Source organism: Cygnus atratus, chromosome 15 (assembly GCF_013377495.2).
Source record: "Cygnus atratus isolate AKBS03 ecotype Queensland, Australia chromosome 15, CAtr_DNAZoo_HiC_assembly, whole genome shotgun sequence".
NCBI lineage: Eukaryota > Metazoa > Chordata > Aves > Anseriformes > Anatidae > Cygnus > Cygnus atratus.
The window spans coordinates 9,739,325-9,767,178 of record NC_066376.1 but is presented as its reverse complement, the minus strand read 5'-3'; the positions used below and the strand labels follow the sequence as shown (position 1 = coordinate 9,767,178).

Genomic DNA, 27,854 nt, shown 5'->3' with positions numbered 1-27,854 from the left:
CCCGCCGGGCCGGCAGAGGGCAGCACCGACCGCAGCTTCGCCCCGCTGCCGGTGCCGGCCTTTCCGGCGGCGCTGAGGCAGGGCGGCGGTAGCGCCATGCGGGGTTGGGTGGTGGCTTTGGGTTGGGCCCTGTGCTGCGCCCTGGTGCGGGGCTCCGAGGACATCGTGGTGGGCTGCGGAGGTTTCGTCAAGTCCGGCGTGGAGATCAACTACTCCCTCATCGAGGTGGGCGCCGCCGGCCCTCTTCTCCCCGGCCCCTTGGCAGGCAGGCCTGCGGGGTTAGCGTCTGGGCGAGGCTTAGCCCCCGTGTCCTGAGTGCGCCCTGAGCTGGCAGGTGCTTTGGGGTGTTGCTGTGTGAAGTGGGATTCCTTGAGCGTTCCTCGGTCTCTCCTGAGGCCAGGTCTTAGCTCTCTGCCGGTTTTCACTTGGCAGAGTGTAGCCTTCTTGCAGTAAGCCTCTCCCCTGCCACCTCCGTTACCCCTGGGGGACGTGCAGCCACTAACATGTACAAACACTTGCTTAGAGAGCACCTGATTCCACCCTCGTTCACACTTCTCTCGGTTTTTTGTTTGTTTCTTATAGATTAAGTTGTATACAAAGCATGGTACTCTGAAATACCAAACAGATTGTGCTCCAAACAATGGCTATTTCATGATTCCCCTCTATGATAAGGTAAGGAATTGACATGTCGCTGCTGCTTCTCCCCTGCACTGGGGGCACGAGCAGCTTCCACGTTCACATCTGCAGGCAGATGAAATGTCTGAACAGTACACATAACAAATAAAATTATAATAAAACTTTACACGGTTTCTTTTTGTAATGCAGCTATTCTGTTGTTCAGTGGTAAGCGTTATCATGAAAAAAGTCAGGTAACTTTAGCTGCAGTGTTGTGTTTGTGCTATTTTATTTGGGTCACTGAAGCATTAGGAGTCATAGTCACTGACAACAACTGTGTTATGCTAGCAGTTGTACAAAGAATGAATAAAAAGTACAGGTGCTTACAATCTGAGTAGAGATAAAGTTTTCAGTTATCTACCAATGGAAATGAAAATAGATCATCTATATAAGAATGTGTGTTGGTATGGCTGAGTTGAAAATATCTTGAATGAGTAATTGCAGATATTAGAGTTTTCTTAAATATGAAAAATGATGTAAGCTCACAATGTAGCAGAAGTTTGATGTCTGTTCAGGCTGAAAAAATGTTGACATTCAAACTTTTACAAGCTGTTCTCAGGTGGTCAAAGTGTTTTGCTCTTTTAAAGAACCAGTTAACTTACGGTTCAGAAATAAATCCTCCAAATGTGAGGACTTAAGACACTTTTTTTTAATCTCGATGGTTTTGTTCTTTGGTCTTTGCGCCTTTTAATGGATGAACTTCAGCACATATGTGGTGCCTGCTAATTTAAAGAGGATCTCTGTCTAATGGCCTTTTGGTGCAGAAATTTTAATAGGATTGGAATTCTGTTATCTCATGTTTGGGCAGAACAGTTGAGTAGGAACACCTAGTGGAAACACTAAAGGCAGATTTACAGCACGTCTATTGGGGCAGGTAGAGAGATTTGAACATTTTCTAACACTGAGCTGCTTGGCCATGAGCCAGGTTTGGTGTGGAAGCGGTATAAACGTGATGCTACTTAATTCTTACTCTTAGCTGGCTGGACATGAGCCCAGCATCCCAGTCTGTCTGGGTAGATGCTGCTGCTGCTTTGAACAGAGCACACTAGGTAGAATGAGAAGAGAATGGGACACTTGAGTCTTGTGTTGCTCTCTGCGGCATGCTGCTTGTATTCTGACTTTTTTTTTTTTTTTTTTTTAGGGGGATTTCATTCTTAAAATTGAGCCTCCCCTAGGGTGGAGTTTTGGTAAGTGCTCATATCTCTTCTTCTAATAGGCCAGTGTATTTGTAATGTGGGACTTCAATTATCACTAGCTTGCATTTGGCAGGGAAAATCCAGTGCTGTTCAGAAGACATAAGCCCTACTGCATGGTTTTAATAACTAAAACGTACTTACTGTACAGGAGAAAAATAAAGCTGTAAAGTAGACTCTGACAAAGCAACCCATGAATTGATACAAAGGAATGCGCATTTTTTGTAAAAATATCTGTAGTGGGAGGGGGAAGGATTTTCAACGTTAGGATTTGTGGATGGTTAACTTGGGTAAGACAAGGCTTCTAAGGCATAACTAATGCACTTGAGCTAGTGCATTTCTGTGAGAGTTTTGTAAAGCTAAAGTAGAGTTGCTCCATTATTCCTCTGTCACTAACTACCATGCTGTTTCGTTGTTCTTCCCCTCCAGAACCAACCAGCGTAGATATCCATGTAGATGGCATTAATGACATTTGCACAAAGGGAGGCGATATTAACTTTGTGTTCACAGGGTTTTCTGTGAATGGAAAGGTTAGACTTCTTTATTTTTATTTTTTCCATCTCATGTTAATTCTACCTTCATAAAAATATTTTACTTCACCTCTGGAAGTTATTTTTATCCACTTGTACACTGGTTTCTCTTCATTTTGACAGGTGCTCAGCAAAGGTCAGGCATTAGGTCCTGCTGGAGTCCAGGTTGTACTGAGAAATGCTGGCAGTGATGTAAACATACAAGCAACTGTTACCCAGCCTGGAGGAAAGTGAGTGTGGGAATAGGCATGTGCATACCTCATGTGTTCATTTACACGAGATTCTTTCAATTCTGCCATATTGGTTGGGATTATAGAAGTTCCGAGATACATTTTGTAATGCACGGAGGCTATGAATTGCTTTTCTGTAAACAAATGTTAATGACTGTTTCTTAAGCAACACCATCCTTTTCTTGCTTTACAGGTTTGCTTTCTTTAAAGTGCTTCCTGGTGAATATGAAATCTTTGCGTCTCATCCCACCTGGTTGTTGAAAGAGGTTAGAGCCTACAAAAGTTCTGTTCTGCATGCTTAGGGAGAGCGTATGGCTAGACCTTACCTTGATCAGCTAGCATGAACAAAGGTTTGTGCGAGTGGACGAGGTTAATGCGGTTTTCCTTAAATTTAATTGAGGCAGGCAAGAAACTGCTTTGTGCAGGCCTAGTTTGGAGGTAATGGAGCCAGCTGGGGAAGGACTGTCAAATGAGCTCGTGCTTTAGGTCTTCTAATCCAATACATTTTGCAGGAACTTGGAGAACATAGCAGATGCTTTAAACCTTTCCTCTCAGACTGCTTGCTTTCTGATGAGCTCTGAAATCCTGACCAATTCCTAAACCAGTAAAACAGTAAAAACGCTGTTTTACAATAGTATCTTTGCTTTAGCATCTTTCTGTTCTGAAGAGCCTTTGAACTCTCTTCGAGAACTGTTGCTCTGGCTTCTGTTTCTGATGTTGATTATTCAGCCTCTGATTGTAATTTAGTGCTGTAAATGAGATTTAATGTCTACTTCTGATGCAAATATACGTGTTTCTGTATTTCAGGCAAACACAGTGGTACGGGTAATGAGTTCTAATGCTTATGCTGCTAGTCCTCTGATTGTTGCTGGCTACAATGTTTCTGGGTCAGTAAGGAGTGATGGAGAACCAATGAAAGGAGTCATGTTTCTCCTTTTCTCTTCTTCAGTCACCAAAGAGGTAATGGTGTCTCAGAACTTTTCCCGACACTCAGGTTGTTCAGGAGCATAGAAAACTAAGACTTGAGCTGAAGCAGGCAGCACGTGCAAAATCTAAAATGGTTCACTGCATGTTTTTGCCCTGTACATTCCTTGTGGGTGAGCAGGTTTAAGGGTTACAGTTTTAAGACAATATTTTTCCAGTTACCCCTTTTTGCATGTTAAATGTTGGTTAGTAACAATGTTCCCTTGTAAGTATGACAGTCCTCCATTGTGAAAGATCAGCTTCTGTAAAAAGACTCAAGATAGTGGCAGACAAACCCTAAGTTTCACTAGATAGTAGCTGTAATTTGTCTTTAACATAAAGCCTTAATTGCTTTGTGCCCTTTTTATGTGAAATCAAAGTTCAGCAGCTTCTGTTGCCACCTTAAAAATGTGCTATTTATGAAGAGCATGGAACTTCCATTTGTGTACTGTGATTTGATATGCAGAGTAGAGCTCTGTTCTGTAATGTTAACTTCATCCTCAGAGCTGAAGACAGTTTATGTTAAGACATGCAATGCAGTTCTGTCTGTCATCTAAAGGATGTTTAATTTCTCAGTTTTCTGTCCCTGTTACCATAAAGTCTGTTACTGGTTATTTTTTTTTACCTGTATAAGAATTGTAAACCATGCTATCAAACTTTGCGTCTAAATTGTTTATTGTACTTCCCATCCTTCTTTCATGGTATAGTATTTTGAATCATCCAACATCCCCCAAATTATTTTCTATGTTCACCCATAAGAAAAAAAAAAATAAAAATTAATGCATTTATTGACACAGGATGTTGTGGGCTGCAATATTTCTCCTGTGGATGGATTCCAGTCAAGAGATGAGTCTCTGACGTATTTGTGCAATGTTGTATCAAAAGAAGATGGATCTTTCAGCTTTCTTTCCCTACCAAGTGGGAAGTACACTGTGGTAAGTAGCTAGAAAGTTTGTTGCGTGTTTATGCATTGAGTTATTAACTCTTGTTCTCTAAGCAAGATCATGCGTAATTTTGCAGCTGTTAAAGACAAAACCAGTTGAAATATTTTGAGATGGGTGAAAAAATTGGAGAAGGAGACTATAATGTAAAGCATTTGACGGTGAAGTGAGTTGCTGTGGTAGGACTCTGGTTGCTGTGGTAGGACTCTGGTGTGATTTCTGAGGAAGTATTTGTTTACAGATCTCCTGAATACATTGGCCAGTCACAGAACCATCTCTAGAGGCTGATGGGAGGCTGAAAGTTTCAGTGGGCTACAGCCACCTCACACCCCTTAAGTTCTCTGTATTCTTTTTATACCATTCTCTTTGTTATGCCCAGGTAGTGTTGGAGCATGGATGTCTTTGCACTGCCTAGAATGGTGGTCTTCCAGTCTCAGACTGCATGATCTAGAAGTGGGATCCAAACTTCTCTCATTCCCTTAATCCTTTAGTGATCATATATTCTGTTATGTAAACTCTGTATTGAATACCTTTGCTGTATTCTCATTAGAGGGTTACTTTTCTGTTTCTTTGCATAATCTCATATGGTTTCCATCAAACATTCGTGAAATCCTGCTCTTATTCTTGTCTCCATCACTCTGAGTTATTTTTCCAGCAAGTTTTCAGCCCATTTGGCCATTTGTGGAGGTGTCTGTTAGTGAAAAAGACCTGGAAAATGGTAAAGGAAAATACTTCTGATGTCATAGCTTCTTAGTAGTCAAAGTGGTGTGTTCTCCTTTCAGATACCATTCTACAGGGGAGAGAGAATTACCTTTGATGTTGCACCATCTAGGTTGGACTTCTTTGTAGAACATGACAGTTTACAAATTGAGGTAAGGCATTTAGAGAAATCATCCTGTTTGTACCAATTCCTGTAGAAGTATAACTGATTTTGCAGAAAGCAGTTGTGTTGTGGAAGATTGTCTTTGTAAGAAGCTTAAAGAGATTTGTTACATGTACCTTCTTGTCTAGCAGGTAGATGACAGTATCTGTTCTGTATTTCTATACTTCAGTCCATTCTACTAGGAAGAAACAAAATAGGGAGAAGCTGTCCCTTTCACTTTCATGTCTGTGTGGCAAACAGGCAGCAACCTTTTGGGTTGATTAAGTTTACTCATTTGCATTGTCAAATGTCTTGAGAAGGGCCTGTAAATAAAACTCTGATTTGCAGAGTTTCTTGAGTAGTGGCCTTGTGATGTATGATTAGAGTCTTCTCAAGTGTGCTAATGCAGGTAACTTAAGAATCAGTTCCTGTACTTCTTAGCAGGACAATATGCCTTGAGCTTGATGCATACTTTCATTGTGATTATCCTGTTGAATTTTCTTCCTAAATCTGGAAGTAAATTTTCTTTATGTGTGTGGGGTGAAAACCAATACATATTGATTGCTGTAGATGTGTGAATGCTTTTACTGGGAGAAGATTAATGATAACTTTATTTTCCCGTTTCAGCCTGTTTTCCATGTGATGGGTTTCTCTGTCACGGGCAGGGTATTGAATGGTCCCGAAGGGGAAGGAGTTGCTGATGCCACTGTGACTCTAAACAATCAGATTAAAGGTATGCAGTGGTCTTGGTCTGTGTTGCTGCAGGTAAATCTTTGATAAGCTCAAGTACAGGAGCAGGGTATGCAATGGAATTAAACCTTCAGGATAATACACTACTTTTTTTTTTTTGTAATTTATTTGTAATATTACACTGATTTTCATACAGTTGAGTAATTCTTCATTTTCTGGCTTAGATGAGAGTATTAGCTGTTCATTTGTTTTGCAGTAGAAAATTTATTATAATTTCCTTCAAACATATGCCAAACTGGAAATGTTGCTTTATGATACAGAATTGAAGGTTGATCTAATAAGGAACATAATACTGTTTCTTTGTTGTGCAATGTAAATTAAAATAGCCTAAAGCAGTACATACCCTCTGGATCTTTAGACACATGAAGATAGACAGTGGAAAAAATGCTCTGCTTTTTAACTCCTCACTTTATTTATTCCAGTAAAAACAAAAGCCGATGGATCTTTCCGCCTTGAGAACATAACAACAGGTACATACACAATTCATGCCAGGAAAGAGCATCTCTTCTTTGATACTATTACAGTGAAGATAGCACCAAATACCCCTCAGCTAGCAAACATCATTGCAACAGGGTAAGTAGCAGTGTTGTTAGCCAATTAGAAAAAAAAAAATGTTAAACGATCAGTTACGGTTTTTATCAGTGACTCAATATAGTGTGCTGTAAGGCTGTGCAGCGTTGGGAGATACAGTGTGAGCTGAGAAAGACAAAAAAGGCATGGTTTCTGTGCCCAAGAGCTTCTTTTTAGGAGGAAATAATGGCAACCTTCAAGAGAAGTGATAACTAGGAATTTCCTGAGACAAATCGCAACAAGCTTGTGCAGAATCTGTTAGCCAGTTAGAAAAAAATATGTTAAATGATCAATTACAGTTTTTATCAGTGACTAAATATAGTGCACTATTTAAGGTGAGAAGTGAAACTTAACAGCTTGTAATTTGTTTTCTTTTCTTTTATTTTCACAGGTATAGTGTGGTAGGGTTGTGTTCCAGTGCATTATCTATCAGATTTGTGATCTTTGACACAAAACATATCAAACCAGTTAAAATCTTGAGGAAATTTTAAAACAAGTATTTTTTGAGTTTTGTCAATCCACTATATAACCAATATTTTACAGATTCAGTGTGTGTGGCCGGATCTCAGTAACTCGTTTACCTGACACAGTCAAACAGATCAATAAATATAAGGTAACCATGATGCCTCTAGACAAGGACAAAGGATCACTGGCTACAACAGAAACAGACCCTCATGGAGCATTTTGTTTTAAGGCAAAATCGGGTATATACAATGTTCAGGTATGAGTTAGCTTCCGTTTCTTCATTGTAGGACTGTCAAGAGGTTTTAGAAAATTTAAAACATTTAATTTCTAAAAATTGAGAAGTTGAATGTGGATTTTCATGGCCCTTTTCTCCTGTTTGTACTACATAAACGATGGTTACTCTTTTTTTTCTCTATAATCTGAAATTCTCACGCTCCTTTCCCTTCACACTTGTTAAAAGGTGTTCAGGCCATTGAGATTGAAGGGTTTTCTCTCTCTCTCCTCTATTTGTAATGTCCCTTAGTTCACTTACTATCTTCATGTATTTTCCTGTGAATGACACATGTAATGTGTACCTTTTTCAGGTGTCTCAGTGGTTCTGGAGCTAACAGGTCATAGCAGAACCTATAGCACAAACACTAAGAATTTTGTTGAATCCCCCCCCTTGTGGGGGGAAATTGCAGGCTGGGAGATAAGGAAGTGCAGGGTTATAAGGCCTCTGGCTGTCCTTACAGGTAATGAAACAGCCCAATGTGGAAGCAGGAGTAGATAGATCTCAAAGTGGAAACTCGCTCAAACTTTTGAAACCAAGATATTTGGAGAATTTTTAGCTTAGGCTTTTTGCAGTTGTTTGGAGGATTTTTAATGAAGAATTTTGAACATTATATTTGAGAGGCTGGTTTTGCTTTGCCTGAGACTTACAGTAAATATCCATTTTCTAATATCTGATAAGTGAGTTGAAGTCAGCAGAGTGAGTGAATTTGGACTGGTATTCAAAAGCTGGAGATGTGCTGTTGTCCTGTACTCTACAGGTAATTATTCCAGAAGCTGAGACCAGAGCAGGATTGGCTTTGAAACCCAAAGTGTTCCCTGTTACTGTTACAGACAGACCAGTAATGGATGTGACCTTCTCTCAGTTTTTGGCATCAGTCTCTGGGAAGATCTCTTGTTTAGGTAAGCCAGTTTGGAAAGTGAAGTGGAAAAGAGAATGGAGAACTTCAGCACTGCATGTGCGAATGAATACAGTTTTGATCAAGCCACTTGCTGTGGTCAGCCCCATCAACAGATAAGTAAATTAATTTCCAGCACATAGATGAAACAGGTATTTTTTTCAAGAGACCTTACAGCCTAGTTAGCACCTTAATGAAGTTTGGAGTGAAGTTACCTACCTATTTTTAACACTTGCTTGGAATAAGTTCTGACCTGTTTACTTTCAAAGACAGTTAAGTTCTGGGAGCAAACGATCCTGGCTGATGCTTGGGACATTTTACAACAATGTCAGAAATACTGAAAAAGTCATTAAAAAAAATAAAATACAGTGCATGTAAAAACCTGTAGGATAGAGGCTCAGGCTGTTGGCAGAAGCTTGCAGTCTGTTCTCTTTCTCAGTGTTTTCACTTAATTTTAGTCAAAGGTTCCTCTCTCCTGCTGTCCTCGAGTACCCACTAATTTAGCAGGTGATGATTAGAGTTTGAGTTTTGTCATTTTTGCTCCTTCCTTTTTCTCTCTGATTCATCTCAGGTGTTTTCTGGACCCCTGTAGTCTCTGCAGAGTAAGGTGGACCCCAGGAATTTAGTGTTGGTCTCTGGTTGTTACCTGTCCTTAGATACAAGAATAAGATTAACGAGCTTAAACTTACAGACAAATGCAACAAAACATTAGTAAACAGATGCTTAGGAAATAAGATTAATCGTTTTAATTGGAAATGTTTTCTACTGGAAAAGAGCAATTGGTTTAATCTTAGTACACATCAAGCTTCCTTGGAGTTGGGGTTTCGGGGGAAAGCTGGCAAGACAGAATGCAGCCTCATTTTCTTCTGTCTTTTCTGCACAGATGCTTGCGGTGATTTGATGGTGACGTTACAGTCTGTGAGCCGCCAGGGTGAAAAACGTAACCTTCAGCTCTCTGGAAATACGGACTCAGTGGCCTTCACATTTGAAAACGTGCCACCTGGCAAATACAAAAGTAGGAATATGGGGAATTGCTGGAAGTGTTACCTTATTAGCTAAATTAGTGACTTAGTCTGTATTAATTCTTTTATCATGGATACTGTTTATGCTCTATGTGACATGCCCAATGTGGAACTAGTTCTCAGACTTAGGAAAATCTGGAAAAATGCTATACACCAGTGTATCAGGCTTTCTTCATCTTGTCTACTTAACCACTTTTTCAGTGTTCGGGTAACTGACTCCATACGTTTTAGGATACACATGCATGGTGTCAAGTGAAAGGCCTTTGTCATGAACTGACTTGTCCCAAACCTGAGAGTAGGAGCACACCACAGGTCTTCTGTTTCCACAGTAACTAGCCTCTCCAAAGAGCAATAAGTGTTTTTGCCAGCCTGCCTTGGCCTACTATGAAAAGAAATTCTTTTCCTGGGAAAGGTGTAGAAGGTAGAAGGGCTACATATGTATTGCTCTTTCTATATGAGTCAGAACATCATTTCACTATGTGAAATTGGAGTTAGCTTCTGCTGTCCTCTAGACATCTTTGAATACCACAATGGTAGCGCAGAATGCAGAATTTTCTAGGGTTACCAGACTTCATTATTCCTTATTAAAATAGCTTTTGCATTAATGAGAGGTGCTGGATTCCTGGTGATGTGGCAGTGCTGTGAGCCAGGTCTGATACTACAGTTCTTTTCTGTGCTTATATTTATTGTATACCTGGCTTTGAAGATTATTGTCAGGGGAAGTTAGTGTGGTACAGGCTTTTAACACCACAAAAGCTGCTTTATTCACACAGTTTTACATTACTAAAACCTTTTTGTGATGTGTATTCTAGTAAGCATTGTACATGAAGACTGGTGCTGGAAGAATAAGTCTTTGGAGCTGGAAGTTATGGAGGAGGATGTTTCAGGAGTAGAATTCAGACAGACTGGATATATGCTGAGGTGTTCCCTTTCTCATGCAATTACACTGGTACGTAGGTAACAAACATCCTTGCTTTTCTTTTTAATGAACTTGTGTAGGTAGCTTTTGTTACTCTTGGAATCAAGGCTTTCTTTCTAGGGCGTCCTGCAGCACAGAAACACTGATGTTTAAAACACTTTGAGGTTTGTTCCTTAGATTTAGTAAAATGGTCTTCTGTTGTTGTTAATTGTTATAAAAGAGAAGGATTAATGTACCTTTAGGCAAATACTATTTTCATTTTGATGCTTCGTAGTTACTAATAGTGAATTGTGTTGTGACTTCACAGGAATTTTACCAGGATGGAAATGGTCCGGAAAATGTTGGTGTTTATAACCTGTCTAAAGGAGTTAATAGGTTCTGTCTTTCAAAGCCAGGTAACAGCTCTAAAATGTTAGTTGGAAAAAGAAAAAGAACCAGTCAACTAATACTACTGGGAATTAAAAATAATCTGTTCTGGCTTCTGAGGTTTCTGAGAGGCATTATTTTATTTACAGCTGAATATAAATTCTCTGTTCTAATATTTTAATATTTTCTTAATGTTTAGTCATTTACCTAAATTTAGTTTCTGGAGCAAAATATTTTTTTTGACTAGGTGAAGGGCATTAATCTTGGACTAATCAAGAGTATGTTAAAATAATCCTGTTCATATTGGTTCTGTAACTGGAATGATATCTGTAACCGATAAATAGAAGTTTCATTTCAATACAGGATTCTTGAAGGTTAGCTGTTAATGGTACCACAGGTTTATCTATAAAAATAAAAAAGAATGTTTTAAAATTAGTTTTTTTTTTCACTTTTAGTGTCTCAGAGCTAATTCCTTGTTATTGCCCATTAACAAAACAGTTAAGAAATGAATTTGGTTTTGATTCAGTTTTCATCTTTGCACAGTTCATCCTTAAAGTCAGTGGCCTCATTCGCAATACAGTAACAGTTTCGACTGTAGTTCTGTAATCAAAGGAAATCAGCTTTGAGACCAGCTATAATAGATTACTTATGACCTTGTTTAGTGTGTTCTATTATGTGTAATTATGTTTTTATGTGCCACTCTGCTGTGATACTAATTGTGTTTTGTATCAGTGTATATTAAAACTCTGCGCAGCTTCCAGTAGTGATCTGTGACTGAAGAGAGGTGAATTAATTTACAATCAAACCTAGTAATTGTTTCTATACCTCAGGTCTCATGTGCTCTTGAGAATTCAGCCAACACAGCAAGCTTGATTTTTTTTTTTATTTTTTTTTTATTTTTTCCCCAGTGGATCATTCTTTGACTTAATGTTCACAGGTGTCTATGAAGTGACCCCACGTTCCTGCCACCAATTTGAACAAGAGTATTACACTTATGACACGTAAGAGCAAAATCTGTTTTTAGTCTTATGTCTATAAGTATCCTTTCACAAAGCTTCCTTCTGCTGCAGCTGCTTTCTTTGATTAATTCAGGATCTGTTGCTGTAACTGGCTGTAACCAATAGAGGGAAGCTTTAGCAAAGTGTATGAGATGTGTCCTCTTGCCCTTTAAAAAAGAAAAATGTGACTAAGGATAGGCTTTAAAGATGCTTTTACTACTTCAAATGGATGTTTCTGTCTGCTGTGTGTCCGTGTTTAATGCTTTTTTGCTTTGTAACAAAGCAGAGAGATTTCAGTGGAAACTGTTGATGATTTGTGAGGGTTGAAATGCAAAAGATAGGGTAATAAGTTTACTAGGAGGCACATACCACTTGTATGTCCTTGGTGCCATAACTGTCTGTGGTGATTTGATTCTGCTCACCCCAGTTTTGCAGGCTGAGTAAATATTCATTCACCAGTGAGCAGTGCTGAACTTTCAAAGTCAGCTATGTTTTATTATTTTTTTCTAGTTAAGGTTTGGCAAAGTGCTTGACAGCTGTTTGCTTCCAAAAAGAGGGTTTCTGCTACCTGGCTACTTCTTATTCATTAACATGGCAGAAAACAAATTCAGTATTAAAATCTGATTCTTTTCTGCTTAGTGAATTAAAAGTACTTCAGAAAGAGATGTACTAAACATTAGAGCCAGGACAAACTGAGTAGATGAATTGGAACAGGAACCCCTTTTGGCAGCGAAGTACCATTAGACTTGGGGCAGCATGGTGAGCCATGTCCAATATTGCTAACTCGTGAGTGTCCCTCTGCTGTGTGTAAAGAGATTGTACACATGAAATCAACATCAACTTGAGAGGAAGTGTGAGGCACAAAGCAAGGGACTTATTTGGCCAATGTCACATAGTAGTTTGGGTTTCACAGCTGGAAAATGTTCCCTCTCCAATATGCTATCATGTTAGCACTACAACTTTGCTGTGCAATTTGTATGTCATGGTTTATAAAGCACTCTAAACTTAGGAATGGGAGCACAAACTCAGCTGAATAAGATGTGGTTATTTTCTTTAGGAGGGAGACTTTGAGTTCATCTCTTTGCTAATTTGATTTACAGGTCCTCTCCTAGTATACTGACGCTCACTGCTGTTCGACACCATGTCCTTGGCTCGATTGTAACAGATAAACTGATGGATGTGACTATTACCATTAAGTAAGAACAAAGAAATCTCGGGGCTGTAAAAAGGGGAAGAAAGATGTTTCTCTCATAAAGTTTTATTCTGCTTTTAATACCACAGTGGCTGCTTTCTAAGGGAATGGCATCCTACTCTGTGCTGCAGGAGGTTTTTATGCTAAGCTGTGCTTTGAGTTCTTTGTAGATGGATAAATAATTCTGAGCCTTCATTTTGAACACTGTTAATTGATTTCAATACAATTCTTTTCTACTTGTGTGTCATGATAAAAAGGAATGATTTTCTGAGTGATTGCGTATTTTAATGATCTGAAATTTCAGAATTCAGAGGATACTGTTTTAGCTTGCTCTGAGCTCTTTAGCACTGGGATTGGTTTTTTTGTTACCTCAGAAGGAGAATCTGCTGCTTTAGAGCATTGTTACTGGTGTGAAGAGGGCTATAAGAGGAAAACTGTGCAGAGTGATTACACACTAATGTAATGTACCAGTTTATGTTTAGCTGAACAGACAGCTCACTGGGGAGCGCTGATTTGTGAACAGCTTTAATAGTATGAGGTGCCAGCTCTGCCTGAAAGTAGCTGATAATGATGAGTGCTTTAATGCTTTCCTGATGTCCACTTGTTCTAGACTAGGGGCTCTCAAACTTTGAATGTATGAAGCATCTTTGTGGAGAAACGAATTTCCTGCAGAGCTCTTCCTTGAGTCCCTGAGTTTAATGAATCTACAACTGCAACTACTGGGTAACAACAGCAGCCGGAAAAGAAACAGTGAGACAGCAGAGAGCCATTAGGATTTTAAAACCAATTTAGCATAGAAGCAAATACTATACCAGCATTCCAGGCTGAGGTGTTTTTTTTTTTTTTTTAGACTATTGGCAAGTGCTCTGGAGGCAGCTCAGTTGCCACAGACTGTCTCTGTTCAAGCCTGCGTGAAGCTTTTCAGCCGAAGTCCAATTTGTTGACTGTCAACATAAAGGAAACAGCTCTGGATTTAAAAGCAAGATGCTTGTTTTTTAAAGTTTGTGCTTGTGTACAAGATTCAGGACAGAGACATGTTAACTTTCAGTTATCCAAAAATCAAAGCTAATTATTAGCAGTTTTTGAACATGAATTGTTATGTTTGAAAAATGAGACTGGAGAAGTTTATAAGCAATATCATGAGACTGTGTCTGTACAGATTTTTAATAGGTTTTAAGGCAAAAATTTTTTAATAAGCTTGTGGATTGTCTCTGGACTGCAGAGAAAGAGTTTAAAGCCTTGGTGAAACATAGTATGAAAGAGCAATAGTATCTTTAAAAAAACAAAAAAAAACCTCTGTCTGTATAGAGATAGATGAGGACTGAAGCAGGAGACAGAACTATCCTGATAATCTAAAGTGGTTGTAGGAAAAATAATGGTGATCATTTCAGTTCACTCCTTTTTAGAGGATTTTGCAGTGCTCTGCGTCATTTTTTCAGTCTGTTGTAGACAGGACAGGAGATAAGATACAAAGGATGGTTGGAGACTAGAAGAAATTGGTAGGAAAAGAGAGGATGTAAGATCAGAGAAGGTGAAACGAGATCCATTGTTCTGAGCTGATTTAGGGAAGGTAGCTAAACTTACCTAGCAATCTGTTCAGTAGACGGTGACAGGACAGCTGGATGGTTCAAAGGTGTAGGGCCAATAGGTCACAACTTGGCACTTTTCCTGGGAACTGCTAGCTATTGGAAGCATTTGTTTGTGACAGATTATTTTCTTCTTGTATACTCTAAACCTGAGAGGTGGGTTCTGAGGGAAAGTTTCTAGTACTGAAAAAAAAAGAGGGAGATACAAGTCTTCTTGTTTATTTTGTATAACATCCTTTCTGTATTAAGCTTGTTCTCTGTTTTGAAATTTAGGCCTTTCTCTTTTAGATTATGGCTTTGTTAAAGGTACTCTTGCAAACTGTTGCATTGGCTTAAGAATTTACCACCCACGTGGGCTTATCACTGCTTCTGGGGAGGTTATTGCTCCTGCAACAGAGCTGCCATATGCTAATTGGTGCAAAATCAAGACTCTACGTAAAAAAAAACAAAAAACAAAAAACAAAAAAACAACCCTCAGCTAAGATGCAAAGTGGTTGAGACAATTGTGGTTTTTTTGTTTGTTTGTTTGTTTGCTCTGTATTTGGATATTTGAAGACAACAGGACCCTAACTTCTTGAATGGTTATAGCATGATGGGGCAGAATTTGTGAGTGTTGTGAATAGGTCCTTTCCTGAAAGGCCTGGTGGGTTACCGGTAGCCCCTGTGAACAAGCCTTTCTAGTAGTAACTGATAGTGTTATGGGCATAAAAGTTTTACCTATGCTTGGAATAAACAGAGGAATTAAAAAGGAATAGCTTTAAAAGAAAAATTCTGGGATTTGTCTGCTGCGGTATAAAGGTTGTAACTGATGAATACAACAAGCTCTCTTCCCTTTGTATGAAAGGAGCTTATTCTGTTTTCTCTTCCATGTTTTCAGATCTTCTATTGACAGTGAACCTGCCTTAGTTTTAGGGCCCTTGAAATCTGTACAGGAGTTACGCAGGGAGCAGCAGCTGGCAGAAATTGAGGCCCGCCGACAAGAGAGAGAAAAGAAGGGTCAAGAAGAGGAAGGAACAAAGCCACCAGTGCAAGAAATGGTGGAAGAACTCCAAGGACCATTCTTATATGAATTTTCTTACTGGGCAAGGTACTACCAAGCTCCAATGGACAGGGTGTTTTCTTTGCTCTATTGTCTGGCCTTTCCACAAGAAAGAATACTGACATATTCCACGTAGGAAAGAGCTGCTCCCTGGATGCTTGTGTCTGTTCTGCTTGAATGCTAGCTAAATGGAAGCTAATACCACATAATATGAATATTGCATAGGTTATTGTTGATATTTTTCCCTTGGGGTATTGAGATGGGTTCTGAGGTCAATATGCAGTGCTCTGTACTACATGAGAGATGCTGATTCCATTTTCTCCTAATACTGTCTTGTGTGTGCTCTATAGGTCTGGAGAGAAAATTACTGTGACGCCGTCTTCAAAAGAGCTGCTTTTCTACCCACCTTATGTGGAAGCAGTTGTTAGTGGAGGTAAATCTAAATCTAATTTGAACGAAATAGATTTTTAAGGCAGAAATGCATCCCTACAGATCACCGTGTGAATAGCTCTTCAAAGGAAATACTAGGAAAGCAGTTTCAATTGCACCAGTTTCTTTGTGGGACAGTTTCACTCTATAGTAATTGGAATCATGGGCTTTTGGTAGAGGATGCAAATACAGTTTTCATCAGTAAAATATGCTTTCAAGTGCTGACAGACCACCTGGCACAAGAGGAAGGACTAGATTTCTGGATATAACAGCAGATTCTCAGAACTACTCATATTACACTTATCTAGAAAAATGGTTGTGCAAAAGCAGTGTTTATATTTAAAATATGATAGCCAATTCAAGTTTCTGTCAAGTTTTCTTCCGTATTAAGTTACAATAATAAAAACAGTCACAAAAAAGTAAACTGTAAAATCGTGAGAACTATCAGCAGTCAGCTATGCTACCTGTTGAGTCAGTGTCCATCTTGCTCTAAGGTTCCTAAATGGACATCCATGGTTTGAAATGGCTAGAAAATTAGGTACCTCTCTCTATGTGCCTTTCTGTTGTGCACATTCTAAATACATCAAGTAAACAAAACTAAATTTGCTTATGTCATTAAACATGGCATACGCTGACCTCAACTTGATCTCATAAAATTTTGTTGCTGTTGGAATACTTTCCATGTGGCTGCAGTATATGGAACTTTATGAATCTGCGAAGTACTTAGCAAATCCAAAATGTTTGTGCTGGCCACATGCTTATAGCTTTGGTACTCAGTTACTCAATTTATTGAGTGTTCAGATGTTTTAACATGTGCCAAGAGCCTATACAATTATGTGGATTGATCTTGTATTCCAAGGCAAAAGAACGTTGACTCATCTCTTTGGAAGTAGTTAAACTCTTGCTGTAAGATGCAATGATGAGTGTATTCTTGACTTTGTTTGTTTTAAATCCCCTTTGCACTGACCAAGAGAGTTGTCCTGGAAAGCTGGTAGAGATTCATGGAAAAGCAGGCTTATTTATGGAAGGGCGAATTCATCCTGAACTGGAGGGTGTTGAGATTGTCATTGGTGAAAAGGGAGCAACGTCCCCTCTCATCACAGTTTTCACTGATGAGAAAGGTGCTTACAGGTAATTAGCAGATCTGTTATGATCTTTTGGATTCTTTGGTTTAAGTGCCATGGTGAGTTGACAAAACGTGTAATATCCAAATGCTTCTTTTAAAATGAGCTCTTATTTCCTTATATTTGAAGTGTTGGGCCACTCCACAGTGACTTGGAATATACAGTTACTGCTCAGAAAGAAGGTTTTGTTTTGACTGCAGTAGAAGGAACAGTTGGAGACTTCAAAGCTTTTGCCCTTGCTGGGGTGACATTTGAGGTAATGTTCTAAATGCTTTGGGATCTGATTGAATAGTGTGTGCAGTTAGAGATAGACAGGCAAAAAAATTAACCTTTGTGTCCCAGGCAAACACAGATGGGTGTGGGATGTAGGGATCAGGTAATTTCATCATAGTGGAAACAAACCTCAGCAAAATGATATAGTTGTAACTTGCCATACAGATGATATTTTGCATGGTTTATAGAGTGAAAATAAGAGTCTGCAATTCAAAAGACTGGATTTATTTTCTTTGGCAGAGTTTGACCACCTTCTCTTGATTACTTCTATTCCTCAGGTGTAGACAGACTGGTTAAACTAGTGCCTGGTTTTATTCTTGGGAATACTTTGTTCTGTTCCCCACCATGTCCTGTGAGGTGATGGAGAATGACTGTTCTAGTGGCACATGACGTGTGTGTCTCTGACTGCCCAGATGTTGAGAGCATAAGATTCCATAGCCCTGCAGCATGACGCTGCAGTTGCTGCTAGTTTTCTTCTGCTCAAAACTGAGTGCTCAGAACCAGCATGTCTAGGCATTTTCCACAGGGCTTCCAAATTGAACCCCTCTTCATGAGGCGATCTTATCTTTCTCGTATAACTGCTGCATTTTCAAAAACAGATCAAATCCGAGGATGATCAGGCTCTTGCTGGAGTTCTCTTGTCTCTTAGTGGAGGGATGTTCCGGTCCAACCTCCTTACACAGGATAATGGCATGTTGACTTTCTCCAATCTGGTAAGTTGAAATTGGTTCATCTCAAAGTGGTTGTATATGTGATGCTGTGTAACTTTAGCCTCCAAAGTAGGGATGTTACCAGTGCTTTTCAGTGGCGGGGGATCTATGGTCTCCTATGAAATCATAACTCACAGCGAGAGGGGTAGGTCCCTCAGAGTGGACAGCACTTAAAATCTTAAAGAGCGGAAGATGTGAAATCTAACCTGGAAAATCTCCCCCACAGGCAATAGATGATGTTGATTGATCTCAGTTACAAACTTGCAGTCTATAAACATGAAACAAGCCAGTTGGTTGGTGATCATTTTAGTCTTTAGAGGAAAGAAATGTAATTAGATTATTGATCTGTACATCTGTGTAGACATGCCTGAATAGTTTCCTTGCAAACATCCTTCTCTCCTGGTCACTTTCCTGTCCTTGCGGTCTTGTGATAAAGTATTAGCGTCATGGTTTCTTTTCCTTTTTCAGGCTTTCTTTTCTGGTAGAGCTCAATTGGTTCATTGTCCAACATGTTCCCTGTTTTGCAGTGCTCATATATTCCAAGCAGTTTAGCCTATGACTGGGACAGAGAACTTTAGGGAGCTCTTGCAGAAACATAATTGTTTGGAGCTGGTGAATTTTTGTGTCAGTATCAGTAAACTTGCTTTATTTATCTTCGCAGAGCCCAGGGCAGTATTATTTTAAACCCATGATGAAAGAGTTTCGCTTTGAACCATCATCACAAATGATTGAAGTGCAGGAAGGACAGAATCTTAAAATTCGGATAACTGGTTACAGAACAGCATACAGGTCAGTAGAGCTGAAAATCTGTGCAAAATGCTGCGTGTTGTGTAAGGATGCATTACGCAAAATATTTTTTCTCCCGATAAACCTCTGTTTTGAAGGTTTGGAGGGTACTTTTGAAGGCACAATACAACTTCATTATGTTGTTTATAAGTACTTTTTTTTTAAACATCTTCTCATGCATGTGGATATATAGCTAGGCCCAGATGACAGGGCTGTAAGGAAAAACACTGCTATGAAAGTACTGTGTCAGTGGCACTGGAAATGTCTTGCGCTTTGTCCAGTGGGAGAGGTGAGGTGTATTTTAGGGACTGTATGCTACTTCAGGCATCTGGCTTCAAGATCCTCCTTTTCCCTGCCCTCAGGGGTAAGTGATGCTGTTCTTGGAGGGTAGGGAACTTGGATTCCTAAAGCTGTAGTCTGAACTGCAGCTGATTTAAATGCTTTAAAATTTCCCCTCTGCATGCTGTGCTAAGTATATGAAGTACTTTTCCCATGAGTTATAACAATAGCATGTCTTAAAAATGAGCAGTAAAACAGCATTTGCACATCTGTAGCAATTGTTTCTCTTTCTCCCTCTAGCTGTTATGGCACAGTTTCTTCATTAAATGGAGAGCCTGAGCAGGGAGTCTCAGTAGAAGCTGTGGGGCAGGAAAAGTGTAGCATCTATGGAGAAGACACAATAACTGATGAAGAGGGCAAATTCAGGCTACGTGGCCTTCTGGTAAGGATTAGAATGCTCCTCAATCATTTACTTTTATTTTAGTGTGATAATGGAACAATATAATCTGTTTTATGAATTAGCTACAGATTTCTGTTTTTCCATCACACTTGCTCAAATTCCCTTGAGTCTGTCTTTGTTAGGAGGCACTGTCATGTAGTGATCATTCATTCTAGTAAAAGGGGAGATTTTTCCTTTAGTGCAAGTCTGTCCAACTTTCTGCCAGTGTATGCTGACAGCCTTCACACAAACACTAAACAGTTCCCACGATGTGACACAAGAATGTGTCTCACAGGTGTTCAAGTAAAACTATAGGTGCTATAACAGGGGATTATCTTTTGTTCTCTTCTCTTAAGTTTCTCTTGTGAAAGTACCGTGACAGTATGTTCTAGCGGTCTGTTGGGTGTACGTATGTTGGTTGTGCAGCATGGATGTGAAGTAAGTTGTTCTACAGAAAACCCTGAATTTCTGGGACTGCTGTGTGGAGTAAGCAATTATGCTGAGGTAGAAAGGAGTATTTCATCTGGTTTTAATCCTGATTAATGTGTTTTCTTTCTAGCTAAAACTCTTCACAGCAGGTGACTTCTTTTAATAATGTAATAAACTAGAGAAAGCTCTGATAGTCCTTTTGTATTTACGGGAAGTAAACACCCTTAATGGTTTTAGTGGGTTAAATTATCTATTTAGGATAAGGAAAACTAATGGAATGTTAGAAAATTCAATTAATATCTTCTAAAATTAAAGTATTTGTTATTCAGCATTGAGACTTATCGTCTGAATGTTGCTTTTAGCCTGGTTGTGTGTATCATGTCCAACTCAAAGCTGAAGGCAATGATCATATTGAAAGAGCTTTACCACAGCACCGGGCAATTGAGGTAATTTCTTTTTTTTCTTGTGTGGTATCACTTAAATATGAAATGCATCTGTCTAGGCATTATATCTATTCTATCAGCAGCAACGTATTCGAATGCATTCTGTTTCAACAAGTGGCTTTCAGCAAGTTAGCTCTGTAAATGCAGGTCTCCTATTGTGTGTCAGCACCACTGCTCAAAATTGAAATAAAATAAGGCCCAAACAGTAAACAAGTGAAAAGGATTCTTTTACAGTCATAAAAACTATACGTCAAGAAATGAGGGAATAAATATGCAGCATTATCTTCCACCATTCTTTATGATGTGGAACAGAGTACTAGTGATTTGAGATTGTCATAATTTGTCATATTATCCTATCCTCATATTCAGTTATTGATTGATAAATATACCATATTGTGCTTTAGTTGGTCCAAGTCCTTCGGTCTTGATGTAGATGAAATTGTCATTCAGACTAGTAAATCTTTATAAAATATTATAATAACTTCAAATTTAAAACTGATGAAATCTTGTTAAATACTCCTTCATCCTTACAGATTCAGATTAGCTGCTTCTCACTTATCTCTTGACATTCAGCAAAAGTTAATTAGCCTTCATTATAGTCTAGAACTTTTCAGTGGGAGATAGTCATTATTTGAGCTCAGATGCATGCCTGACCAGGATACCGTCCTTTGCAGCAAAACAGGCTGAATTCTTTCAAGTCCTTAGTGTCTTGTGAAGAGTGTTTGCTGCTTGGGAAAGGGAAGGGAACAGCAACACAAATTCCAGCAAATCACATGAAGCTTATGTACTGCAAGTGAGAGCTGTGTGCAGTGGATTGTATCCTAACTGGCTGCCATTTTCTTCAGGATGGAAAAGCATTTGAAAGACACCAGCAGGAAAAATGTACTGCCCCAGTGGTGCCAGACTGTTTATATGATATCTGGCCTGACTGCAACCTATCTCTTACTGTAGTTATTATTAGACTAAATGTTTTTTAGTCTAATAGTTTAATTTAGTTTTTTTTTCAGTTTTTTTTCGTACTCTGATCAGAGCTGAGATTTACAAACACAGGTGTTACATATTTTAAACAGTTTTGAAGACATTGAAGTTACATATTTTTGCAGCAGGTTATATTATGACATGAGTATATTTATCATTTATCAACTGCATACACATCCTAGTGTAGTAATAGGCATCTCAGCACAGAAATAAAATACTGCAACCAGTGCTCAGACTTCAAGCTGTTGTGTGGATGCAGCTCAGCCTCTTTTCACATTAATGCATGCTTTTGATACTTCTTCCATTTTCAGTTTAAATAAATTAATGCCATTAGCCCTGTGCTGTACAAGTCTGTAATTGTGAGCTGTACTCTCTGGAGGAAAATTGCAATTGGAAAGACCTTACGTTTCCATGTGGCTGTTAGAGAACAAAATCCATATTTTATTTTATTTTTTTAAATTGAACAGTATTTGTGTTCTGTTAGTTCTTTGTCTGTAAAAACATGACTCTGTTGTCTGTTGCAGGTTGGGAACAGCGACATTGGTGATGTTAATATTATAGCATTTCGGCAGATTAATCAATTTGATTTAAGTGGAAATGTAATTACATCTTCTGAATATCTGTCCACATTATGTGTAAGTTCAAATCTTTGATCTTTAAGTGTATTTGCTGTTGGTTTCCCAGTGTTCTTTTATAGAGTCACTGGAAATCATTCAGTAGCCAGAAGCACACATTTAATTCAAGTTACAACTAATTGTTTAATGAAGATGAATCTGAATTTCATATAGAATTAAGATTCCAGTGTTCCTCACTACTTTGTTTTAGTGTCTCCGTTATTTCATTGGAATATGTGTAAGAAGTATTTTGTCAGGTTGGCCTGCCCATTTCTGGGTCTGCGCCCCTGCTTTAAGATGGCCTGTCCTTAGGGAGAGGAAGACACCAGAGGTGAAATGAGTGTTTTGCATCAGAGAACTTGCATTAATTCCTGAAATACCTGGAATTCTCGACGTGCATGTCTGCTAGCAAGAAGATGTCATGTGAATGCAGCTATACCGTAGAATACATTAATATAAAAGTACAGTTATAGAAGATAGTACAAAACATAGTAAAGCTGAAATTTTCAAAATTCAAAAAACTGTACCGTAATCTGAAAAAAAATTGCTACACTCTTGTGATCCTTTGGCTTATGGTGTAACTGCTGGAAATATCTGCAAGAGTTCTTAGTGTGATAGGAGTTACAGTACAATTTTTCAAGTTTAAAAGCTTCTTCTTTGAAATGTTATCTACAAATACAAACACAGTGCCTGGATTTCTTTTAGATTAGTCCATTATGCATCTTACCTGACAAGATCTCATTGCTAAGCTGTTGGTTATTTTGGGAGCTGTCCAAAACATCCAACACCCAGAGCAGGTGTGAAAGGAAAACAACTCACTTCAGTGCAGAGCACCTGAGCATGCTTTTTCCATCTTTCTCGGGAAATTTAGGCCCTTTCAGTTCTGCCTAAGCATATAGGAATTGATGTTAGGATGTAAATATATGGAAGTAATTCAAGCCTGTACCTGTTTCATATTAGGTTGGGTCTTGCACTGGATGTAATGCATGTGTGCTGTATGATGTGTGCATATCATAGCTCTTGCTTTCAGTGCAGAGATTTTTGTCTTTGAAAGATGTGCTCAAATTTGATGCAGACAGAAGTGAGAGGTTTTGTGACCTCAGTCTGGCCCCTTCTGGTTGTGTAACCTCTTGATGAAACAACTGAAAGTGTTCTGGTGAGCTGTGATCGGAGCTGCAGCTATGGTAGCACTGGGCAGAGTTGATGAGAATTTCAGTTGGGCTGTGTGCAAGGAAAGTCAAGTCTTTACAAATATCTGATCCAGGGGGTTACAAATAACTGTATGGATGCCAGAAGGCTGCTGCAGAGTAGTCCATAAAACCCCAAACTTTGCTTAATATGTCCTCTGGAGGATACATGTTTTATAGCTAAAACATGGGTGTGTTATCAACGTTTGGCCACAAATCCAAAGCATAGCACCATACAAGCTGCTATAAAGAAAATTAACTCCATCCCAGCCAGACCCCGTACACAATCTCATAAAAGGAGTTACTGCTGCCCCCCACCAGCCTTACTGAGTATAATGCAATCCTCTTTTAATTATGCTTATTTCTAAGCAAACTACTTGTTCAGTATTTCAGGCCTATTCTGTAGCTTGAGGGTGTGTAGTTTGTTAAATAAGTTCAGGGGAACTGAAACCAAGCAAAATGAGCCTAATAGAGTAATGAAAACAATCCCCAACTGCAAATTCCTATGAAACTGTTTGGATTATTTAAAAGAATTACTTAATTCTGTTTAATGCAAAGCGTGGACTATTTCTAATACATCTAGGTATGTGAAAATAGCAGATACCGGTTGTCCCTGCAGTTATTTTAGAGTCTGTTTCTGTTATTTCTCACATCATAGGTTAGAACAAATCCAGGTGTTCTTACTTGACACCTTTCTGTTTATAAAACCCATGATAAATTTTGAAGTGCTTTTATCCTGCAAGATACGGGCTATCTAAAATAGCCATTCTGGTGCAGACTCAGAAATATCTGTTTTGTGATTTCTTCTTTCCCTCACAGGTGAAGCTCTACAAAAGTGAAAATCTTGACAACCCAATTCATACAGTCAATTTAGGCCAATCCCTCTTCTTCCATTTCCCACCACTGCTCCGAGATGGAGAGGTAAGTATTGCTGAACAATTAGCTTGGCTTGTTTTATTTATTTTTTTTCCCTGAGCATGCTGAAGTGTTATTTTCCGGGTGCCTGCAGTACTGTATTCATGCTGGAGTAACCAGTGTCTCAGAAGATTAGAAGCCTATTACACTGACTTTTGCCTTTGAATCTAATTTTGCCTCAGACTGCTGCAGGTGCTGTAGACTGAATTAATTTTATACCCACAGAATTATGTGGTGCTCCTGGATTCTACATTAACTAAATCACAGTATGACTACACCCTGCCTCAAGTTTCGTTCACTGCCATTGGATATCATAAGCACATTACGCTGGTCTTTAGTCCCACTGTAAGTACAAAATAGATAAACATTCATTTTGAGTGCTCACCTCGAGAGCAATTGTCTGGGTAGTTTAGCTTGCATGTATCTTGTAGTCTCGGTCTAACTTGCTGTTAATGTAAATATAAACAGGTTTATGAGAGGCATTAAAGGGACAGTAAATTTGGTTTTGGCCACATTTAAGGCATCAGGCAGTGATGTAATTGTGTATTGTGGGAAGCACGTAGGGAGTTCACAAAGGAGTTGTAGACATGACAGTAACTGAAAGGATGTCATAACTGGGGACTGGAGGAAAAAGACAGGATTGTTGTAGGAATTCCTTTAAAGACATCTCTGTAAAGGAAACAAGTGTCACCAGGCCCAAAAGAGAGTTTTCAGTTCTTGGAGGTGAAGCAGAGGGGTTCTCAAACTAACATCAGGGGAAATCTCCCGTAAGAGAGAGAAATGTCTTTGTGCATTTCAGACTTGAGCAGTGTGGTGAGTTTAGGGAAGTATTCATTCTGTAATATTTAGCTATTTCTTTTCTACATCACTACATGTTCAGTGAAAGATGGGGGCATGAACATGAAATGGCAGTTACAGATGAAGGATGCAGATGTGCCTGGAAGATTTTGTGCTAGTGTGGCTGCTGTAGTGTTATCATTGAGATCGGTGAGATTTGGGTGGCATGTGACAGGTAAATCATACTACAGGTTAACAGTGGAGACTGACTGTCGGTGAATTAGCTTTAAAAAACAACAGACCCCAAGAAGGTAGCAGGTGATCGGGTCTGATCAAGATAACAGATGAATGGTCTGCTTTGAAATTAAAAGTAAAATGAATCTTAGAGGTACTTGGAAGGAATTCAGATGGGAAGGGCTGAATGTGCCACAGATTACTGTTAAAAAAAAATTAAAAAAAAATCCATGGTCTCCACCGTTTTCAGAGAAAGCTCCCTGAGCAAGATATTGCCCAAGGATCTTACATTGCATTGCCACTAACGCTGCTTCTGTTGTTGGCTGGGTACAATCATGATAAGGTAGGTCACATTTTTCTGTCCTTATTCAAATACTATTTTCGAGGAATATCCATGAATTCTTCGTGTACTGTGTTAAGGGAAGGTTGGTTGTGATGGATATTCAGAGATGGAGTTAGCGGTCACATTTTGTGATGCATTTCAAGAAAAGACCCAGTGTAGCCAAGTTTTTGAAGAATTACCTTCCTTTAGAAAACCTCAGTGTGAAGTTTGAGTTCCTCTGCTGTTTCTGAATTTCTCATTGGGTGTTTCTTGAAAAAAAAAAACACAACAAAATGCCACATAGACATGCAATTTATGCAATAGGTTCTATTTGTTTGGGGATGTATGTGTCTGAAGAACATTACCATTCAGACCTTACATTGTCACTGAAATCACAAGCTGATTCCCTTTTATTTCTTTCTTTGACCTAGCTTATTCCCTTATTGCTGCAACTGACGACACGGCTGCAAGGAGTACGTGCGCTTGGACAGACAGGTTCTGACACAGGTGGCCAAGAGGATGCAAAAAGACAAACGAAAAAACAGAAGACAAGACGGACGTGAGGTGAAAGGAATGATTGCATGAAGTGATGCTCCGTCAAACTGGATCCTGGGGAAGCGAAGCCACTGAAATGCATTTTTGATAAATTTTTGAACTTTATATTTTTGTTGTTCCTACCTGAGCACCGTTTGTCACACTAACTCCATTTTGGTTGTAAATTTTCCATGGAGTCTATAGGTTTCTTTATTATAAAGTAATGAATGTCTCTGTTGTTACTGTGAGTACATCTCCCATACTTGAAGACAATTAGTGAATTCTTTTTCTCTTCAGTGGAATAAGTCATGCTGTTTCCATTAATGATTTGTAAAAGCAGTAGTTTTACACTTTTTATAAAAAACCCAAACTGCTTGAATTCTCTTTCAGTCTCTATATTTTGGGAACATTGTCGCTTACCTTTCAAAATACCCACTGTATTCTAGAGAAGCAGCACACAGAGATTTTACTAAATCAGTGGTACTTGAAACAACAAAGTTCTAGGGAACATGCATGAACTGGTGAGTTACGTCCTTGGCACTTCCAGTTCATCAGCTTGATTGAAGAGTCCGTTACTTGCATAGCTGTGATTTCAGTTCTTACCCAATGAATATGTTTTCTTTGATTAAAATCATGTATTTGCCCAATAAAGACAAATTGTTAATGTCAGGTAAGATTAGTTGTTAATGTCAGGTAAGTTCTGCTGATCCTACTGCAAAAGCAGTGTTTAAATTTCAAGTTCATGTACAGTGCGATCTCTTTAGACCTCCAGCATTCCTGAAGTAGCTCAAGCTGGTTGTACTATTCTTTCCAAAGTTGTACTGTGCTGTCTGTGAAACCCATTTATCTGTGTATCTGTCTAATCTCCTGCTCAGGGCATGAGCCTTTTTGCCAACTGCTGATGAAGTTTTTTTAAACTACTTAAAGAAATGTTAGCTTTTGGAAATCTCCAACATGTGCAGTCCCGATAATGTAGACTGTAATAAATAATAGCCTGTTTCTTAACAGGTTATCTTTTGATTCTTGTTTGAAACAGTTAGACATACACAGTTTAAATGTTAATGGGGCTTTTTATTGACAAATAATATAAAGGTTAATAGAGCTTTTGAAAGATGCATATAAATGCCTACATCTATTGCAAAGACATTGGTACTGCCAGTAAGTGGCAATGTTTCTCTTTCATTGTACTTGACATAAAGTCCCTTTACATTTAAATATTTAAGCTTACAAACCCTACCTTAGACAACGGGATGCAAAATACTTTTTTGGTATTTTTGTTAGTATTTTGTACTAGTTTGGGCCTAAGTAATTAAAACTTCAATCGGTAATCATTCTTCTTGAACTCATGTCTGTACAACACAATCTGAGGGAAATTTTACCAAGATCATCATAAAAATGAAGGATGTCAAAAAAGCATGTACGTATAGAGTTTGAGATGAAGCTCTAATAAACTATCACGCTCTCAATGACCTAGAAATTTATAATTTGCTGTGATGAAATATATGGGGGAAAACAGTGCTGGAGAACTTGTAATAAATTGTACCCTTTTAATACACTTATTTTAGTCTGGTGAATGTTGATAAAGGAATTGCTACTTGGGGGAAATGTATGAGGAAGAAATTAACGTTTCATATGACTTGAGGGACAACAAGATATTCTGACCTCTGAACTGTGGGACTTGCTGATGATTGACATTAAACACTGGGAATGCTGTTAATAAAAAGGCATTAATGCTTGCTAATTTGTTGACAGAATCAATTTGGTTTGTGACATCCATTTTCCCTTGCTAACTGAAGATCTCAGGATCAGCTTTTGTAAATAGTTCTTGCAGCCTCTGACAGCGGTAGTGAGTTGGGAGAGACAAAATGTCTGAGTGCGTGAGTACAGAAAATGGGTTTGTGCCAGACTTTT

The 27,854-nt window shown here is 38.8% G+C and overlaps 1 protein-coding gene across 1 annotated transcript; it reads left to right on the top strand.

Annotated features, from left to right (window-relative positions):
• Positions 1–27: 27 nt before the first annotated feature.
• Positions 28–27,498, top strand: LOC118249277 (nodal modulator 1). Its single transcript, XM_035549036.2, has 31 exons — positions 28–225; positions 583–672; positions 1,817–1,862; positions 2,298–2,398; positions 2,522–2,628; positions 2,822–2,894; positions 3,436–3,588; positions 4,389–4,526; positions 5,315–5,404; positions 6,022–6,127; positions 6,567–6,717; positions 7,258–7,435; positions 8,211–8,352; positions 9,232–9,363; positions 10,183–10,319; positions 10,597–10,684; positions 11,593–11,656; positions 12,754–12,849; positions 15,309–15,518; positions 15,821–15,903; positions 16,871–17,030; positions 17,153–17,279; positions 17,896–18,009; positions 18,668–18,795; positions 19,372–19,513; positions 20,302–20,385; positions 21,885–21,995; positions 23,981–24,082; positions 24,302–24,421; positions 25,338–25,430; positions 25,841–27,498. The coding sequence occupies exons 1-31, from the start codon at positions 97–99 to the stop codon at positions 25,970–25,972; spliced, it is 3,627 nt and encodes a 1,208-aa protein (XP_035404929.1). The 5' UTR covers positions 28–96; the 3' UTR covers positions 25,973–27,498.
• Positions 27,499–27,854: the final 356 nt, after the last annotated feature.